This window comes from Triplophysa rosa, linkage group LG16, assembly GCF_024868665.1.
Source record: "Triplophysa rosa linkage group LG16, Trosa_1v2, whole genome shotgun sequence".
Lineage (NCBI taxonomy): Eukaryota > Metazoa > Chordata > Actinopteri > Cypriniformes > Nemacheilidae > Triplophysa > Triplophysa rosa.
The window spans coordinates 12950125-12972575 of NC_079905.1; the positions used below are offsets into that span (position 1 = coordinate 12950125).

Consider the following 22451-nt stretch of genomic DNA (forward strand, 5'->3'; position numbering starts at 1 on the left):
CCAGCCCTATGGACTACACTCTGCCACCTTACCTTTGGCTATGCCTCACCCACTTCCTGAACCCCCACCCCCCCTTCCCGGTTGGTTCGTTGTGGCGCGAGGACGCGCCTGCTGGAGGGGGAGTACTGTAACAACTCACGAATTACATCCCCCATAATGCCTTGCACCTGCACTCCTCCGGCCATCTTGATTGTTCCCGCTTACCCGAATGCTAATGACTTTTACCTGCACTTCATCAACCGGTCACTATATGTTCTCCGTTTACCCAGTGTTTTGGGTCTGGTCTAGTTGTATTATTTGATACTAGTTCCGTACCCCTTGTTCCGTGGAAGTTTATTACCTGTTGCATTATTGTATTTTGGTCCCTTGGATGTTTGTGGATTGTAGTGTTTTTCTCTTGGATGTTTCCCTGTTTTTGGATTTCCGTATTTTTGTTCCTGAGTTCACATTTTTGATTATTAAACCTTTCACTTTACCCCTGTGGCATCATCTATCATCTGTGAACTGTTACAAAGGTATTGTGACATTTCCTGTTAAGTTTGGTTTGCTGCTTATGTTTCACACATTGTCACACATTGAAATAATCATCACCATGTCAACCTGAAAAAAAAAGAATGTGTAAGAACAATCATGCAAGAACGGAAGTGTCCAACAGTGGTAAAGTATTTGGAAGTAATTTTGCAGCATTACTATATTAGTTTTAGTATTTTTTTAGGGGTGTTACAATATACCAGAATTGACAGTATAACTGTGATATTAAAAACATGATTATCGATAATATGTTAATTACACACATGACATTTTTTTTAATAATCCAGCACCAATTTTTAAATTTTGCCTTACACCGTGTCTACACCGTATGTGACACGACACACGGCTTGTTCTAATGGTATTGTTGCATCGCACCGCATCCAGTGTGGACAAAATTTTTAATTATGATTGGTTCTAATGCGTTCACTTTTTGATTTATTGGCCAATAAAGGAGAAAACACAAAATGAAAAATGAATTTGACTAACAGCATTATTAGTTCATTAAAACATTTAAATAGATATTATGATATCATTTTGGGGAATTCTTTTGGCCATAATAATCGTGAAGTGAAAATATTATTTTATAATATAGAAATGGTGTAGGCCTAACCCTTTATTTTACAGTGCCTTTTTACATGTATTTACTATTATTTATAAATTGAGAATAATTACATGTAATTACCCCTGTGCTTCTCCGTAATCCTAACCCATAGAAAATACATGTAGTTAATTATTATTACTCAGTACTTAAATATGTAGGCTAATTGCACTTTAACGAAGACACTTAAAATAAAGTGTAACTGAAATGTATACATCACTTGAATGCTACTAAAACACATTTATATTGTTACTCAATTATATTTACAAGGAAAATATACTTTTAAATGTATTTAGTTTCATCTAGGCCTTCAAATGGCCACTTTATCCACTAGGTAAATGCCACTAGTGGCAGCATACCGAAACGCAAAAAATTATTTGAAGAGTTCAGATGCAAAAACGTATAAAATCAGCGTTTTTATCAGGCCCTTATCTTTTGGTTCAATGATTTTACTTTAATTGCAATTAATGTCCTCTTTCCCATTAAACTGACAAAATCCATCATTTCAATAAAGCAAGCAAAATCTTATTTTAATTAAAGGTTATTTTATGAGTGATGGAAGAAGCTTTCTTCTCATAACAAAATGATTAGAGACAAAAATGATAAAAGCCTTTATCAAAAAAGTCAAAACTCTGAAAATTAAAACAAGCCAAATGATTTATGTAGTGCTTTTGACTTTACACATCACTTCATGATAAGATTTACAGAAAAGTTCTTCCAGCTGTCTGCAAGATGAGACAAATGAAAAAAATGGATGTGTCTGACTCACATTATCTAACATTAATATAGAATTTGGTCCAAAGCAAGCTGTTAACAGGGTGTTGGGTAATTGTAGCCTAAAACGAAAGCTGTTTTAAGTTACTTTAAGTTAAATTATTTAAGCAATATTTTATACCTATTCTCCTAACTATGTTTTTTATCAACTTTGCACCTGTGTTAGGAAATCTTCTCAAAGCTGAGCTTTAGTTTATACCCAAGTACAATTATGCAACATGAATACAAAGGTTTTAATACATTTTAATAATACATTTGAATAAAAAGATACCAATTGCCCCAAGTTCACTTTTGGCTACTACTGTACTTTATGTGCTAGAAATAAAAGAACATCATAACAAAATATGAACTTTGTAGTGCAAAAAAGAACATGTAAAAAACAGGTCTAACACATACAGTAAGTGCTATTTCAAATGCAGAATCATAAATAACAATAAAAATGTTCTTTTCTTTTTACAACTGGACATGAAAACCACAGTAATGCTTGGCAGTATGTTTGCATCTCACACAAAAGCGCAAGGACCAAGACACTTACCCACTAATGCCAAATACAGGAAGTTGCACAACATTCAATGACGCTCATGGCGGCAACAATAACTTAAATAAACAAAGATATAAAATGAAACATGAACATTACAGACTACTATACCAGTTTTTATTTGCATAAATTCATAATCCACAATTTCTTTTGGTGCATGTTGTGGGAGTGAAGGAAACACAGTTAGGAAGGTCTTCCTCATTTTAGCAGAGGAAGTCTGTGGCTGTGTGTGTTTAGTTCAGATAAGCTTGCAGTGTGTTGCAGGCCACTCAGAACGTAACACAGCTGGCATCGGGTCTGGACCAGGCCAGTATTTCTTTACTTTGAATCATCTGCTTCAACTTTATTACGAGCAGCCAACCAGAAATGAAGCTCTGTCTTCTGGGAGGAAAAACAGATATGTAACTGCTTACTCTGAGAGGTAAAGAAACTGATTTATATGCGTGTTTATTTCTGCTTTTCAGTGGAAAATAAAAAATGTTGCGTTGACTTTTATTTTGTTTTTCTTAATAAAACGTCACTTTAGAATGTTGGGTGATATTTGAGGGTTTAATATTTGAACTGTGTATGGTTTGATAGAACATATATTATATTTAATCAAATATCAAAATTTCAATTTTTATGGGTATGTGGACACTGCAATAAAGTTTGCTGCACACCGTTTTGATTATATCTGTTTTTAGTTTTCAAACCGTGACTTAACCATCATGTAGATTGTGCTCTACAGTATGTGATGTTCTCATCACAAACACGGCAGTTGAATGACTCATAATACAAATGGGTTTTTGATGAAACACTTGAACATTTTATGTCGCATTGTAAATGTGAATTTAATGCCGTATTAAAACTATCAGGAAGGAGTCGAGTGGAAACAGTGGTAAACACAGGCTCCCCGCAGCTTCCCCGTTCTAGTTAGTGTGTTTTACACTTTGAAGGGAAGTTGCTACATTTAACAGCGATTGCATTAGTTGACTAGATCTCATGCGGTGTATGAATGTAAAATATGAATTTACATTTCCAGCATCTAAAGGGCTGGGAGCTCTAAACGGCCGTCATGGGGAATGCAATAAAAAGACAGGAAAAGAAATATGCAGGGACTAGCACCTTGGACACAATGTTTAATGGTAAGCTATGCATTTTCAACTTGAATACGTACGGTGGTAGACCAGGCTTGTTGTCACACGGTAAATGTGCATATCAGTAGTTTTTAGTCAATAGTTCAAGGGAATTACTCAAGTTGTTCCGCATAAATGTATTTGTTCTGTTGAACACAAAGAAAGACATTTTTAATAAAATGTTAGCAACTGACATTTCTGGGACATCATTTAGTAGAAAAAATTAAAATGGTTGTCAAAGGTGCCCCAGATCTGTTTGTTGTCCTAAATTATTCAGAATGTCTTATTTATTTACTATGGTAGTCAATGGTGAATTCTCAGCTGCTAACATTCTTCCAAATATCTTTCTTGTGTTCAACCAAACAAAGAAATGTACAGTTTGGAACAACTTGAGGGTGAGTAAATGAAGACAGAATTTTCATTTTGGGGTGAACTATCCCCTTAAGCTACACAAATAATTAATATGTGAAAAATAACAATGCCAAAAAACACATTTAACAAAAAAAGTACTTTGGGTAAGCAAGTACAAGTCCCTCTAGTGGTCCCTCTATTTAATGTGTACTTAATACTTTTCATTAATACTTTTTATCTTTTGATTCTACGCTTAAAGACTGTGACAACCTCGTGGTGATCTCTGACTATCCCTGTCGGAACATCAGTGAGCCCATCTATAAAATTGGGGAACGACTCAAGGGTATTTCTCAGTAAGCAGAATTTTAAAGCAAATATTCAAATATAATGTGTTTGTGTTAATAAACGGCAAACTGATGTCAATGATCACATTGCAAAATGCTTTACTAAAATAAATAAATATGCATATAAATTCATATTTACTCTCCATATATCGTGATCTTTAATTTACTTATTGCCTTACAGAGAGGGTTGCTGGTGGAAAGTTCGCTCTTCGCAAACAGGAACTGAGAACTACATTCCAAATAATCATGTGGCTAAAGTTTATCATGGGTAGGCCTAAGTGTGCATTGTTATCTGCAAAGAGACTTCATAAAGCCAGTTCATACAAAACGTTCACCTTTGGGTGTATATAAAATGGGATAAATGCATGAATTTTAAATGTTCATTGTCACTAATAGAGAGATTGTGTTGTGCTTTAAGAGAATGTCTTCACGGTATATGTTAAAGTGTTAACAGCATTTCCCCTTTGACACATGTATGTCATGTTTCTAAAGATGGCTGTTTGAGGGGGTTGGGAGACAGAAGGCAGAAGAGCTTCTGTCATTACCTGGTAATGGTGTTGGATCTTTTCTTATGAGAGAAAGTCCAAGAGAGAAAGGTTAGTATACTAAAACTCTTCCGTTGAATCTTTGTACATTTAGTACTGAGCACAGGAAGATGATGGCGGATGTGACATGCTCACACACAGCCTAAACGTATGCATAAATGACATCAACATTTTGATATCAACATTTTTTTAACTATAAGCTAATGGCTGATATTTTCTCTAGGTGTGTACTCTCTGTCAGTGCGACACAGGACCGTCAAGCACTATAAAATATTTCGTCTGACTAACAGCTGGTTTTATATCTCACCACGTCTTACATTCCAGTGTCTAGAGGACATGGTCAATCACTACTCTGGTGAGAACTAAATGTAGTAGATATTTTTTTTTCATTTTTATCATTTTTTTGTTGGACAATGGTTTGACACTTTTGAACATGGCCTTGCTATTTCATTACGTTTCATAATTTGCTGAAAAAGCCTATTAGAAGCTGTTCAATGGCAGATTTCTTTTTGACATCTTACCCCATATAGTGACAACACGTCCCAATGTTATTACAAAATGTCATATTTCTTGTGCTTTAATGATCAAAATGCGAGGAATATACGTACAAATATAAAACCTAAATAGAAATTAAATAAATAATACAACACTAAATAAAAGTCTAAATAACTAGTCTTGGGCCTCATTTATAAAACGTGCGTACACATAGATTTGATCGTAGAGTGTGCGTATGCAAAAATCCAAGGCAACATTCATATTTATAAAAACGGTCTTTGATGTGTAAAAGTGCTTAGCGCCACGTCAGGGCCTGACCAGACATACGCACTTTGTCTGAGTGCTGCCCGTGTTCTGTCAATTTATGAAGTTTTTGCATGTTGCAGGTGCTCTCTTATACAGTATGTCAATGACATTAATTAGACATCGTTTACAAGAGGAAGATCTGAAACAATTCAGCTGTGCACAACTTCAACATCATTCGCGATTTTTAGATTTCACATCTGAAAGAGAGGCGTACGGACTTTTTCTGTGCGTGCCATACCTTCGTTCTATGAATCACATGTATGCACTTTCAGAATTGATCGTAAGATCAAATTTAGGACGGTTAATATGCTTCATTTTATAAATGAGGCCCTTGGTCTCACTTATGTCTCTACCTTGGTCACCCAGAGACAGGATGCTGAAGTCAAATGCAGACAAAACTGTGAAGTTATTAATGCTGATGTGGTTTCTCTTCAGACTCTTCCGACGGTATATGTTGTGTTCTCAGCGCTCCATGTTTGGCTTTATCGGTCTCTGCCCCGAGCACAACCCAAGACCTGCCCATAGTGATGCGCCGTAACTTGGATTGGAAGAAAGTAAACAGGTACCAAGTTCGCTTACAGAATTGTGCTGATCATATTCTCTAGCTTTATTATGAGACTTTATTAGAGCTTCATTTTGTGTAGCCTTGGTACTAAACTGGTACATATGTGTCGCTATGACTAGGTCACAGTTAATTAACCCAAATGAAGTGGATTTGGTGGACAACAAAGATAACACGATGAGCTATGGGGTGAGGAGCAGCATAGCTGCTTATATGTCTTTAACATCGATACCTCAGCCCGAGAACTCCAAAGACCGCAAGAAGAAGAGCAAGTCTATCTACGTGATACCCTACCATGATAATGTGGATATAGATGATGACAATTAGCAGATGACTATAGACTTTGAACACCTGCACATTTGTTTGGAGTCATAATACTTTCCTTTCCTGTGGCTCAGTGGTTAGAGCATGGCACTAGCAATGCCAAGGTCATGGGTTCCATCCCAGGGGATTGCACATAGTCAGAAACAAAAAAAATGATAATATAATGCAATGTAAGTCACTTTGGATAAAAGCGTCTGCCAAATGCATAAATGTAAATGTAATACTTTTGCACTGCATTGTGTTTCTCATGAATCTCATGTCTGCAGTGCTTCCAGATGTTACTTTGGATCTGTTTTATTATTTTTCTCAACAGTCATTCTGATTAAATTCTCATTACTGTACTACAGTAATGTAATAAAATTTTAAATATAAGTTAGAGTAACTTGAAAATACTGTCAAAGTATTTCATAAATGTTATTAAATAGGCTTATTTGTCCGTAGGCACAAAGTTTGATTTGATTTTAGGGTCGCACATTCTTTATAATTTGTCTGTCAAGCACACATTTCTTCCATATATATGAATATGAATATGAAATTTAAACTATATAGTTGGGTTATGCAGCAGAAGAATGTAATACAATCAAGCATACAGAACTTTATTCTTTTATAGCTTTATTGGTTTCTGTGGATGTGTGTGTGTGAATGTGTCAGCATGTGATAATTTAATGCACATATGTCTTTATCAAAAGCCACTGCTTATTTCAAACTTGTCAGTGACACATTTCATGAAAGGAATTTATTATTCAATAAATATTTCCTTTTGCACTTTATTTAAATGATATTATATTTCTTGGTCTGTTTAGCACTTTTCAGGACATGAAAGACTTTCAAATTGTACATCTCAATTAGGAAACACGTTGATCCTCTATCTATCCAAACCGCCACACAAAAAAACTCCCGTGCTGGCTGATGTTATTGTTCCCATACAGTGTGTTCAGCAGCTTCATCTTAATGGTAACCATCTGGAATGTTAATTAGAGACTTTCATACCTATCAGAAGTTTACATGCAACACACGCACAATGAAAAGAGCTGACAACAGCATATGGTAAGAGACACTTGCAGCAACTATCATGATTTCATTAACCACTTCATCATCTGATGACTTTTATTGTTTTAATTGGATCAATTTAATAATAATAATGTTTTATTTATATAGCGCCTTTCAAGAACCCAATGACGCTTCACAAAAAGGAACATTCACACAGTCAAAAAAATGGATAAAAAAGTCATCATATCTACAGATAGTTGACAACAACAGATCACAAAAAAAGGTCATATTAACAAATAATTGACGATAACACAAATAGATAAGGACATACAATTACATCAAAAATGATCAGTTAGCCTTTAGGTGAGAAGTTCAGAAAAGATGGAAAGTGTTAGTTTGAGAGAGTATTGAATAGATGAGTTTTAAAGCCACAATATGGAATATGTTCGAAACAACAACAAAAGGTGAAGCTAAATGACGTTATGTAGGAGAGTGGAATCATGTTGTTTTCACCATCCGGAGGCGTATGGAGATCGTCCAAGGTAATGAATGAATTTTATTTTATGTCATCATAATGAATTAGCTTGCAAGAAACGTGGAATGTAATGCTACGTTAGCCCGCGACTGATATTGGACTTTGTCCATTGATTTGGTAGCATAATGCTACACAGTTTTACCTATTTAAAACAGTCATACAGTCGTCGTTTATAAAGTAAATTTGAACGAACCCACAGCATTTACAAGTAACGTTATTGGCTACATATTTTTGTGCGACATATGCTGTATTTCATAGGGTAACTGCATTCATAACTATACTCAAATAATCTGTGCATGAGCATTTCGTGTACAATAAAAAAAAGTGCTTACTTGTCTATTAAAACACATGCAAGTTGGTCGCGAAGCTCTCTCCATTTAGAAAACGCCACGCTGATATTAATCCTTGTTTTATTTCTTCGTTTGTCCATAAGCCTGCTTGCCTCATTTGGTCTACGTTTACGCTTTTTTGGGTTTCCTTTTCTCGCCAAAGAGTAATCGTAATAACAGAACAACAGATGCTACGTCCCAGATGCTGTATAACCACTTCTGCCAAACGCACATTTGCGTGTTGCCGTAGTTTCAACAACCGGAAACTGTGGGTATAGTGCGGAGCACCGGATATTAAGTCACTGATATGCGACAAATACAAGGGAGACAAGGGACGGGCCATTATTTTAAATAGGAATTTGTCTGGATTTGCACATTCTTGGGAACATTTGGGATATTGTAAGTACACAACTGCATGAAATATATCACACTGTGCAGGTGATTTTTGGATATTTCATAACAAAATTCTTCCATATTGTGGCTTTAAATTGAGACTTGAAGGTCTGGAGAGTAGGGACAGCACGAAGATTATGGGGCAGCCTATTCCATAATTTCGGGCCTAAAATACAGAACGCCCTACCGTCCACTGTAGAGAACCTGTACCTAGGCACAACAAGCAGGTTGTCATTACTAGATCTGAGAGTCCTGGCAGGAGCATATGGTGGCAATAACTCAGCAAGGTACTGAGTACCTTGTACAGCCATGACAGGCCTTGTACACTAAAATTAATACTTTAAACTGAATGCGATTTGCCACAGGAAGCCAGTGAAGTTGATGAAGGATGGGAGTGATATGTGATGAACAATTTTCTTAAAACATTTTCTTAAAAAATATAACACTGCAATCTTAGATGGCAAACCATGGATGTTTAAAATGGCATTCCATTACAGAAAATAGGCTACTGCATGTAAACTGTTCGCATTGTTTTACAGAATGTCACTTCGGTTTGATAGAGGACTTTGATTGGTTATGAGTATCGGGTAATTTTAATTCTAGTATACAAGTTTTTCTTTGGTTTTCCCCAGGTTGATCTCATGGGAATTCATAACTATTTTACAAGGTGGCTAATTCGTATGATGTAGATCAGACAAAAATGTATGATTGTTCGAAAGTCATACTGAAGCCCCTCCCCTAACCCCACCCCTTAACCGAAAAGTCACTGGCACGAAAACCAATCGTATAAAACTTTCTCGAATTACAAATTAACCACCACAATTAATCATACGAATTAACCACCATTGGCGTGAGATTGTGTTGGTTTCCCATAACATCGACAGATCTCCAACCTTCCACCCAATGCTTTACCCTTGTGTTATACTGCCGAAGCTTGCTTTATGAAAAACCTTCTCCCCAAACTAGTTGGAAAAGGCTGCATTTAAAAATAACCTCACGCTGTTTTATCAGTTTGCTCTTGATTGGGTGAGATATGACTTAGCATTTTCTGTGGCTTGAGACAGGCGTTTAATAAAGGCTCACAGCTAGTGGTGCACACATGTCGAGATGAATGTAGTCCTCCAATGAAGAGCACTACAGGCACTTTCTCCTTCTTCTGACTCTGGAGCCCTGTTGATCTCATAGACAGTGTCATTTACGGTTATCAGATCATCATAATGTGACCCGATTGGCCAACATTGATCTTGACTTCCATTGTATGGACACAAAACCACTGACACATTTCTCAAAATATCTTATTTTGTGTTACAGATGGAAGAGTAATATATATATATATATATATATAATCTGGTAGACCTGCCTCTGATCTTTGTTCCTAAACAGTCCGTTACTATAGAGCTGGACCCCAAGTGCTGGTTTCCATCAGATCAGATATATGTGGTAAAGATGTGGTGAAGACCTCTATTTCTCTGTTGTGATAACATCTCTAACATCCATGTAATGATCTAACAGGCTCCAGGATCAAGAAAAACACCAGAAGCAGTATGTGGTGTTGCTTTAGGCCTTTGCACAATGAGATTCGAAAAACCCACAAAGTCTCTGCGAATAAGAATAGAGGCTGTGTTGAACTTTGTGTGATTGAACATAATGTGTTTAATGTAATTTAGTCTCATGCACAGCTGTCTAAACCTTAGTGCGTGCCCTGGAATACCATGAAATATGGTAAGAGAACTACTTTCATCATACTTCCAAATTCCATTCAGTGGCACAAACTGATTATACAAGTTGTTTTTAAAACAGTTGTTTTAAGGTTTTTGCAGTTAAGATTAGAAAAGAAATTGGATACAGTCAACCATTTACAGTAATACAAGCAAGCAGAGCAAAACAGAGAGAAGCAATGCTAGTGAAGGTATTTTCATAATTAGGCTATTACCCGCATGGTTTCCATTTATTGCATTGTTTACAGATAAGTGATACAAGAAGAGTTTAGTTCACAAAGCAGATTTGCCCATGATAGCAACACAAATGTTAGTTTTCACACCCTACTGAAAGCCACATCGATCCATCGTGCAGCATTTAGAAAAAGACTGCAGAAACAGAAAACAGTACTGTAGAAAAGTCACGTCTATAAAAGGAACACATCATTGATGTGTCCTTTAAATGGTTAAATAAATTAAATCTGCTTAAATAAATGGTTGCCTAATAAATGTCCGTATAAGCTTTTTTCTGTGGTCAGAGTAAGCATTGTCAAGATGTTTAGTTTACATGCTTCTATATAGTGTCGCAATTAAACTCAACTGTGGTATGATCTAACTGTCCTGACATTTCCATTATACGCTAAGTGCTTGCAGGTGCCATTTGCTTAATGCAAAGCAACGCATTTTAGGATTTTTGAACATTACAAAAACACAATATGCTGATAGTTCACCCAAAAATGAAGGCGGTACCTATTCACTTATTCTGTACAGCCACACAAGTCAATGCGGGTACCGCTCAGTTACCAACATTCTTCAAAATATCTTCTTTTGTGTTCTGTAGAGAAAAAAGTCAGGTTTGAAATGACAACAGGGTGAGTAAATGATGACAGAATTTTCATTATTGTGTTTAAATGTGTTGCCTTTGCAAATATATTTCTGTGAACATATGTACCTTTTTGAGAACTTTGAAATTGTGTAAATGAAAATCTTTCTTGTAGATTACGTATTGTGTCAGTTACACAGTATAGGTGAGAGTCGTGGCTTTATACGTCTTTGTACAAAGGAAGGACAAGGAGGAGTATGCTTTGACATGGCACATTTAAACACTTCTCCTGCTGTTTGAGGAAGCAGATGTGTTCCAGATGTGTCTCTGTCCAACAAAATAAAAATAAAATAGTTTGAAAAAGAAAATGGTTACATTGCCGTGTTTTCCTCTTACTATTGCATCTCTTGCATTAAAAAGAAGCAACCCCCCCCCCCATATGTCGAATAAGTCATTCATCTCTTTGGTTTAAATAAAAATAAAATGTTAACTATTTTGGTAGAATTATAATATGCTGTTTCTAAAGAATTAGTTATTGTTTAATCAGAGGGACATTTTCAGTATATTAAGAGTCTATTTTGGTTAAGTATTAAAATAAAAAAATGAGGCCATCGAAGAGACAGACTTCCCATTTACATTGCTTCACCAAAGTGAGGTTTTTTCCAAAGTTTTCACAAGATACTCAAACTATTCAGTGTATTTATTCAAATCAAGGTTATTTCAAGGCTCATCTGTTGTCTTTTAAACATTTATTCTCATTTATGTGTTTAGGAAAAACCTGTGTTTAGGAAACAACAAGATTATTAGTGAATTTTTTACTACATGAAGCTATTGGCTGCCCAAACTTGGAATATAGCCTATGTAATAGATAGATAGAAGAACCACGTTTTTAATACATTTTGGGGCAGTATCCTGGACAGGGTTTAAGACTAGTCATAACTAAAGACTAAAATAAATGTTAGAGCTGTCTAAACCGAAAATAGCTTGAAGTGACTTATCTAAAAATACATAAGTGTCCATGTTTTGCCTCAAGATGCACAATAGTAAAACTTTTCTTTTTGCATGATTGTAAAAACTCAAACAATAATTTTGAGTGAATTCTTACCTTACAATTAAAGCACAAAGATAAGCCTGAATGAAGAGTTTGTCACTGAAGCCACGTATGTGTGGTAACTTAAGGGTCAGTTAGTGGTTTATGGCAGGCAGGTAGGAATTAGTTCAAGCGAGCAATCTGTTTTCTCTTCATCGTGTGAGATTTGACCTGTGTCAATCTGTTTAATTTATCAACAGTGTTTTTTTTTTGTCTTGGTGGGATCAAAAATTCAGACAAGGACTTTTTTTTAAATAATACTTTACATTTTGCCAAAATATGACACTGGTAATTTTATGATAGATCTAAAAACCATGTTGATACAGTAATTACTAATAAATGGAAACTTTCTAGGGTTTTATACAGTATGAAATATAATGTAATATAATTGGGATAATATTGATAGTATTGGTAATAACTGAGAATAATATGAATGTTTTTTTATCAACAGCATTTTAAAAGAACAGAAACTTTGTGACTTGCGAAACATCATTATTAAGCTTCAGTTTAAGGCAAATTCCTGTTTCTATGTCTCTGTTTTGATACTGTGCATGTTTTATATAGAACAGAAGATGGACTGTGAGCTCAACTTCCTGTTGTGGGACAGTTTTGTAGATTGGTGTGGTAGGAACATAAAAATAAATGTCTGCAAAGATCTTAAATGTCAGTGCTGATGATAACATTGTTTTCTGTTTTCTTTGTGCCAGTGTTTGTCATTGTTGAAACATAGGTCCATAGCCTGTGACATCCTTGGTCAGTAATTATGAGACAGGAAGAAGATGTAAAAGTAGATGTCCTGTAACCTTTTTAAATGAGTCTAAAAATGTTGATTGGCCTGCACAAATGACACAAACAAGCTGTGACAAGATTTACAGCCTTTTAGGTTGACATGAGAAAGTTTCAGTAAAAAATGACTTGGATTTCTACAGACTGAGCTGGGAAGTTGGTTCTGCAACAAAAAGAAAGCAGCACTATACCGTTTTCAAGAAATGTTCAGATTAAATTTCTAAGAACAACCTTAAGGTAGTAAGTGAGGCATGTCAAATCTTTGCTTTGGAAGACATCTTTCCACATTCAACTTTTGCAAGCTGGCCATGCTGGAAACAGAGAAAAAAATAAGTTGAACTGCCTGCCACTGCCCTAAAATAAAAAGAATCAAATATTACTGTGCTGGCGTATAATGTTAATATAATCCCATATTGTTTCCCGGGCTGAATAAATCTCTATTATCAGATATTGTCCATCGATTCGTTGATCCATTCCAAAAGTAATATCTAAGAACTAAGAACTGATAATATACTCTACGTGTGTCTCTCAAAATACATGCATTGAAATGAGCTGCATGAGCAGGATGCTTTAGCATTGGTCTGCCATGTAGAACTTTTAAATCGACTGTACATTGTATTGATTACATATTCTTTTTTCATGCAATTTTACAATAGAAGTCAAATAGCAAAACAAGCGTGAATGCATCAGCAATGAAGTACTGGGAGGTACGGCCCATCCAGGACACTACAGTCGGTGAGAGAGCGACACCTTGTGGTACCATCAAAAAAGGCCTTGTGTATTTCTGTTTTTCCTTACGCGCCATCTATGTCAGGGAGTGGATTACTTAATAATAATAATAATAAGATTAATTTATGTAGCGCTTTTCCAGAGCTCAAAGCGCGTTACAAATAACAACATAAACACAACTAACAGAGAAAAAATACAAGACATAACACAATATAGCCTACATATCAAACAGTGGTGTATATTAAAGCAATAAAGCCCCAAGTCGGGGTATAAATCGGGGTATTTTACAACGGCTTAGAACTCGGCTCAGTCAATCAGAAGGACCAGAACGAACCGTTTTATAATAGCGTATGCCCACTTGTTTTGCCGCTTAAAAACGTCTCAAGCAGCCTTTGTGGTTGCTTTCCCTTTAACTTTATCGTCTTTATCTTATTTTGTTTTTAAACACGCGATTCTTTCATTCAGTTAGTGAATTTCTTTAAAAAATTCACAATATTTCCCGCAGCCCCGCCTCCGACAACCGCGTCATCTTCAGAGTTGGCAGCGCGCCAGAGAGTTCGTCCTGTCAGTGACTGAAAGAGTCCCGCTGAAGCCGTCAGCAGGTAATATTGATAAAACTAGTGGCCGCATTTACACTGCAGTTCTTGATGCTCAATTCCGTTTTTGTGATTATATCCGATTTTTTGACGACCCGTTTACATCTTTTAAAAGTGACACAACCCGAGGTGGACGTACTGACCAAAAAAAGTGAAAACGTCATTCGCCACTGCCGCTTATTTAATAGCCTTTTCATACAGAGATCTCGGAAAATGAACGCATAATGTGTCCCAAGATTTGTCTCCCAGTGCGGCTTCACACATAAAGACACTTGATAATGTACTGTAGCCTAATGTCATGTCATGTGCAGATTTTGTAATCGTGAATGTAGGGCTGTCAAGGTGACGGAATTTCCCTGGCTGTGTTTTTAGGTGGCTCAATCGCGGTTTGCTTTTATTGCCGCTTCCTTTTATATTTAGCCAAATAGGGCTAAGATATATTGTTTGGGTTATTATTATGTAGCATATATTGTTCTTTTTTATTTTACTTAAATACCTTTTACTTATATATTTATTGGTAAATGCAGAACAATGACAATAAGAACGAAAAGAATGAAAGGTTCTGAGAGAAAGATTAAGCTCAGCCAGTTTACGAAGATAAATAGGAACTGTCAAATGAAATTTTACTGAGCCTCAATACAAACTATAACGGAACGCAGTGGAGTCTTAAAGTAAAAATGAGCTGGCATTTTTGCAACTGCAATATAAAAGGCACAAGATATTACAGCAGCGCATTTTTTCATTTATATGACGTACACAAAAATGTGAACTCAAAAATGACTTAATCGTTAATGTTTTTTAAAGTCTGAGAAAGTTTTTTGTCATTTAGATTTTTTTGAACAAGCTTACGCAGACCGAACGAAAAACCGCTTATAAAGCAGACTGCATTTAATATTACAAAGACAATATAGACACTTAGGTCGGTGTATCATCATAATATTCATGTTGTTCATAATGTTTTGTTGAGGAAAAAATCAGTAAATGCTCGGTCAAGTGAAGCCTGTTAATAGTAAAGCGGGTGTCTGCAGAGAAACCCGAGCTTCGTTGCGTGGAACAGATCATTGTTTTAAAGGCTGCTGAGCGATCAAGTTTATTAAAGCGATTTGTATTTTTGTGATAATTTTTGATATTGTGAAGAATTTTAATTTTTGATTAATTTCAAACTTTAAAACTGCGTTTAAGCAGACAACGCTATTCTCTCGTCTTGAGATTCAGTTTGATGATTAGGACGTACATGCATTACAGTAATGCATGATTAAGCTAAATAGAGCCTAAAAATATTTTTTTGTTGGTTTTCGAATAATTGACAAACTCGCTTAGCTCTTGTTTCCTGGCAAATCTCAATCATATATGCTGATATGGGAACTCAATTTAATTTCAGTGTAGATGGCAAGTCATTATGGAGGACTAAACCTGCAAAAATTATAAATAAATGAATGTATAAATAAATAAATATATAAACGAATAAATGTAATAATATGAAAATAAATACAGGAATGAATGGTTTGATAAAACAAAATAATTCGTTTTAGCTATTATTGATCTTAGCTTTAACTTTTCTTTTCATTTTTTAAATTGATTTATTATTTTTTGTGTCCATTTTTAATTATTTTTAATTATTATTATTTTTTATTTTTAGATTATTTTATTTATCATTTCCTTTTATTTTTACATTTATTTATTTATACGTTTATTTATTTTTATATTTATTTATTATCGCATGTATTTATTTCCACTTTTATTTATTTATTCTTGAATTTATTCTTACTTTTCTGTGTCTTGTATGATAATTAGATGGGTTGGTCTTGCCTACTATTGGTTCAGCGTAGATTGAAGCGTTTGATCGATTACTCTTGACTTGTTTTGGACTAACGTCACGTCACTCACTGATCGTTTGCTTCGTGTATAACGTTAAGTAACTATGGCGGGCGCACAATTAGCTAGAGAGTTACAGCATTTAGCCAATGAAGTCGATAACCATGCATCAAATGACTATGTGTCATTCAGATTAGATGCACTTATTGATGATTTATTACAGATTGACGGCGAGATAAATGACAAAGTTCTCCCTCGGTTGTTAGCCTCTTTGCAGCACATTCAAAGTCTGTGCGAGTCAGAGGGTGCTATGCTATGGTGGCGTTACAGTTCAACTGGTGAAAATCATAAAGCACAAAATGTAATAAGGTTTAACTACACAGATGAGCTTGTAAACCGAAGTCGCAAGCTAACGCTTTGTCAAAGTGATAGTTATAAGCAGCCTTTCGGTTAGAAAAAGCGTAAAGATTTAATGTAACATGATGTAACATAATGTAAATGAATTGAGACATAGTGAACTTAAGTCACAAGTTAACACGGTAGTAATGAGCATCGTTCTTTCACTACAGGGGCCATCAAATGGAAACCATTCCTTCTAAAAAGACGTGGTTACTAAACGGTACTCGTAAACTACATTCCATAAGAGATAAATAACACAGAGGTCACAAGTTAAAACGGGCATATTCCCTTGATTCATCCAGCTGCATATTGTTGTGTGACATCTTGATATTATTGCAAAGATCCGCAGCAGCTAGCATTGCGAAATAGCTTAGTGTGATTGTTACCGTAGTGACACGCTGCCTCACTTTATTGTATGGGTACGAATCCCGTGTCAAATCGCTTTATTTATTTTTTCACCTCGCTTCAGCCGTTACGGGCGATCATACCAATAATTTGCAATCTTAACAAGAATGTCAAAATCATGTAACAAGAAAGTCTGTGTTTATTAGACATCTTAATATCAAGTCGTCTTGTGCTTTCAGAATCGACGAATCTGCTGAGGTCGTTCATGCACCTCTTTGGCAGAGGACCTGTAACCGGAACTTGGTCACCACCTTAGCACCCCCTGACTCGCACAGATTTTGAAGAACTTTGTCATTTATCTCTCCGTCAATCTGTAATAAATCCTCAATAAGTGCATCTAATCTGAATGACACATAGTCATTTGATGCATGGTTATCGACTTCATTGGCTAAATGCTGTAACTCTCTAGCTAATTGTGCGCACGCCATAAACGTTATACACGAAGCAAACGATCAGTGAGTGACGTGACGTTAGTCCAAAACAAGTCAAGAGTAATCGATCAAACGCTTCAATCTACGCTGAACCAATAGTAGGCAAGACCAACCCATCTAATTATCATACAAGACACAGAAAAGTAAGAATAAATACAAGAATAAATAAATAAAAGTGGAAATAAATACATGCGATAATAAATAAATATAAAAATAAATAAACGTATAAATAAATAAATGTAAAAATAAAAGGAAAGGATAAATAAAATAATCTAAAAATAAAAAATAATAATAATTAAAAATAATTAAAAATGGACACAAAAAATAATAAATCAATTTAAAAAATGAAAAGAAAAGTTAAAGCTAAGATCAATAATAGCTAAAACGAATTATTTTGTTTTATCAAACCATTCATTCCTGTATTTATTTTCATATTATTACATTTATATATTTATTTATTTATACATTCATTTATTTATAATTTTTGCAGGTTTAGTCCTCCATAAGTCATTTAATACCATGAACATGAATGTCTGTGTATTCTTCATAATCACCACAGAGTGGCGCTGTAGACCAGTGGCGTGACCTGAAGATAAGAAGAGGAGTGTCAAAAACTGACTGATTTTTTAACATTAATTTCGCTTTAAACATTTCTGAAATGATGAGTAATTCATCCTTGAAAATGTAATACTTTTCCTGACATTGCAATCTCACATCAACTCTATGGGCCTTCTGTCAGTTGTAAATGTGATGTTCAAAGAAAACTTTATTTATTTATTTTACTTTTATTTCTCGGCTAGATACTTATGGTTATAGCTCTGGGCAAATATCTGTTTAAAATGATTATTTAATTTAAAGCAAGCTTGCCGTGAGCCCGCATGGGAAATTTTAGAGTAATAATATTAATAATTCATGCACATATGAAATACTTTTATTTATAATGCTTTTCATCCTCAGCTTTTGTTTACTGAATTTTGAAAACAAGTTAGTATGCTACAGTTAGAACATTTTATAGGTTCTCAATGAGCACTTGTTCTTTCTAGAGAACCCCATGAAATGCTTGAAAGCATTTATTTTTATTCTCGACTCCTTGCATTGAGCTAATGGCTCATGCTCATACTTTCCTTGTACTCAGCAGTGTAGAAACCCTACGCAGTTTTCCAGTGACCGTTCCAATCAGCGCAATATGTCATTGAAACTGTCAATGTGCTGATAGGTTAGAGATTACAGTGTGACTAACAAAAACAAGGCTTGGGCTTCAGTAACTGAGAAAATGAATAGTGTAAATCAGTCCATTTAACAGACCATCAAAGATGTACACAAACGAAGAGACAAAAAATTTCTCCAACATTTATTTTTCACAAAGGATTTTATAGGTCTTTAAAAACTCTTCCTCTTCTTATGCTATAGCACTATACAAAGTCAGACCTTTTAAGGGCAGTTGACAGTTTATTGTTTTCCATGACAACATAGATCATAACAAGCTTGTAAAACTAGTCTAAACACATTTATGTGACTGGCCATGTCCATCTAAGGACCAGCACTTGATAAGATTAAACCAGCTCAAACCAGTTCTAACCAGCTCAAACCAGCTACCAATTAAAAAAAATAAGTTGCCATGGTGATAATCTGTAGCATCATCTACTCCTTTAGTGTTTGTCCGATGTTTGAGAGGGACAGTCTTACTCTCTCTGCGACAAACGAAAGCTCGCCGCTCACCTGCGCGTGGAACAAGGCTCGCTTGTGTAATGAAGCCTATACAGTAAGAGGCCCAAACTGAGGGACAGAGCTGCAGCCTTTAATGCCTGGTTCATGGCTCCCATGCATCTTCAAGGTGAGGATCCCATGGAAGTCGACTAGGTGGTGATGGAGGACTGTTTCATGGACTGGAGTCCTGTGTTGCCATCACCAAGTGATGAAGAGCTGATGGACTGGTGTCCAGTAACAACAGTTTATCCAGTCAACATCAAGGCCACTGATAAGGCAAGCACAGTTTTTTTGTTAAAGCCTGAGACACACGTCCACCTTTGAGCACCTCTGAGCACGAGAAAAACGTCCAGTGAGCATCAAAAACCTCCCTGAGCAACAGAAAAAGGTCCCCTGTATGGCGTTATTTTAATGACAAATGTCACGAGCGCATTATTACAAGGCGAGAGCGCATTCTTGTAATACGAGCGCGCGAATCTCTCCGCTCGCACGCCAATTTCCTTTGCTCATGCACAAAACTGGACGTGCACTTTCAATTATACGCTGCTCTCTTATGAATTTTCTCTCCTCTCGCTCAGTGAGCATGTGCGCACTCAAAATGCATGCCGTGCGTCCACGAATCCTTTGGTACTCTTGCTCTCAAAAGGTCCTCCTGTGTGTTCCAGGCATTATAGGCTGTCAAAAGTAGTCAACCAATCAGGGATAGGCTTCCACGGTGGGCCAATGAAAATGCGACCTCTTAACTACAGTAGGCCTAATTGTTAAAAATGCTTGATGAAAAGAGTTGTTTTTTGTGTTCTTTTCTACAAAAGTGTCATGTTAATGTGTAATTCTTGTAAAATAGTATATTGTAAATTGCTGAGTTTCATTCTTATAAAATCTTTTAATATATAAATCTTTTAATGAGTGGATTCTTGCGTGTGGGTAGGTGGGTGGATGGGGGGCACCATGAGGTCTTAATACGCCTCTGGATCCACCACGTTCTCAGGTAACAATTTTAATATGTTTGATGCAACATTATTAATCAAATGTATATTAGAAATGAACGGTAAGGGAGCTTTTGGTATATTGCATAGAAGTTCAGTTTTATGCCCTGAACTTCTGGAACACTGAATGCAGAACCAAATAGGTATAGAATATTATATGTTATTTCCAAATGCATTCCAAATCTGTTACTATAAAATAAAATGATAAAATAATCTAAAATCGTCACCATGATAATTAAAGAGTGTGAAGCTGACGTCATGCCCTATGTTGCATGTTGCGCTGCCATCTTGGGAGGATCATACTCCACTGCTATTATTGTTTTGATATGTACCGTTACTTGTAGTAAATACTATTTTAGAATAAAGCTAACTTAAGACACCAATCTAAATTGTTCGGTAATCAATTTAGTACTATTTTGACAATACTATGTTTAGTGTATGATATGCATGAGGACCACATGAACTTGAGGGTGTTGGCCTGTTTTGTCTGAATAACATGGTAGTTAAACTGATGTTTATATGTAGCCTACAAAGCATCCTAATGCCCCGTTCATTTCTAATACACATTTGATTAATAATGTTGCATCAAATATATTAATATTGTTACCTGAGAACGTGGTGGATCCATCTTGCTTCGTTGAATACGTCGAGTCACTTTCAACCAATAAGATGCCATGTAAGAGGTCGCGTTTTCATTGGCCCGCCGTGGAAGCCTATCCCTGATTGGTTGACTACATTTTGACAGCCTATAATGCCTGGAACACAGCAGGAGGACCTCTTCGAGAGCAAGAGTACCAAAGGATTCGTGGAGCACGGCACGCATTTTGAGTGCGCACACGCTCAGCTGAGCGAGAGGAGAGACAAATTCATAAGAGAGCAGCGTATAATTGAAAGCGCGCGTCCAGTTTTGTGCATAAATGAAGCTGTCACTGAACATGTGGGGGAAAAGAACCCAATCGCAGGCAGGCGGGGATGAAGGGGTTAACAGAAGTTTATTTTACAAAATAATAACAGAACACAAAACAAAAACCCACGATGGGGGCAAAACACAGGAACAAGAAAATCACACAAGTAACAGGGACGTAAACTGACTAAACACTAGACTCACATAAACTTAGACAAGGATTAAACTAAACTAACACTTACTACAAAGGACGAAACAGGAACAGGTGACACAGCTGGACATGACACGAGTACATACACATGCAATGACCGACACAGGACAATGAAACATGAGGGTATTATATAGGGAAGACAGACAAAGGATAACGACACGGGGCAGGTGTGGGTAATTAAACACTCAGGGAAAAATAACGAGGAAACGAGATGGCGGGAACAGAGACGAGACACTGAGAGAACTTATATTATTGTCAAAAGGACAACAATATGTTTCTCTCCACACATAACCAAAGGCTTTGTCATGACTCTGCTACAGGACCAAGAAAAACATGACAAAATGAACAGACCATGACAGAAGCCCCCCCTTTAATGAGCACCTCCAGGTGCTCACCAAGGGGTAGACGGACTGAGACAAGACGACTGGGAGACAGACAGGACAAGCAAAACAAAGAAAACAAAATCAAGGCAGACAAGACAACAAATAACAAGGACTTGGGTGAGACAATAAAAATAACAAACATGGGAGGGGGGTGGGGCAAAACAGAGCCCATAGGGGGCAGTCCAATGGGGGTGGGGAATAGTCCCAGTCCCCGGCTGCGCTCGAGGGCGCGGAGTCCTGGGGGACTTAGGAGGAGCCTGGGGGGAACAGTCTTTGACCCTGGAGGTCTCCCCGGGGCTTGCTTGGCTGCCGGACTAGGGACTGGCTGGAAGGCCGGCTGGACAGGGCTTGACGCCGGCTGGAAGGCCGGCTGGACAGGGCTTGACGCCGGCTGGAAGGCCGGCTGGACAGGGCTTGACGCCGGCTGGATAGCCGGCTGGACAGGGCTTGACGCTGGCTGCACCGGACTTGACGCCGGCTGGAACACCGGACTGGACGCCGGCTGGACCACCGGACTGGATGCCGGCTGGACCACCGGACTGGATGCCGGCTGGACCACTGGACTGGACGTCGGCTGGATCACCGGACTGGACGCCGGCTGGATCATCGGCCTGGACACATGACTAGACAAAAGACTGGACACAGGACTGGACACAGGACTGGACGCCGGCTGCACCGGACTGGACGCCGGCTGGATCACCGGACTGGACGCCGGCTGGATCACCGGACTGGACGCCGGCTGGATCATTGGCCTGGACA

At 36.9% G+C, this 22451-nt stretch overlaps 1 protein-coding gene across 1 annotated transcript; it reads left to right on the forward strand.

The window, feature by feature from the left end:
- Positions 1 to 2603: 2603 nt before the first annotated feature.
- On the forward strand, positions 2604 to 7262 carry sla1a (Src like adaptor 1a). Its single transcript, XM_057354977.1, has 8 exons — positions 2604 to 2862; positions 3463 to 3565; positions 4167 to 4260; positions 4433 to 4519; positions 4744 to 4847; positions 5020 to 5151; positions 6033 to 6159; positions 6282 to 7262. The coding sequence occupies exons 2-8, from the start codon at positions 3496 to 3498 to the stop codon at positions 6484 to 6486; spliced, it is 819 nt and encodes a 272-aa protein (XP_057210960.1). The 5' UTR covers positions 2604 to 2862; positions 3463 to 3495; the 3' UTR covers positions 6487 to 7262.
- Positions 7263 to 22451: the final 15189 nt, after the last annotated feature.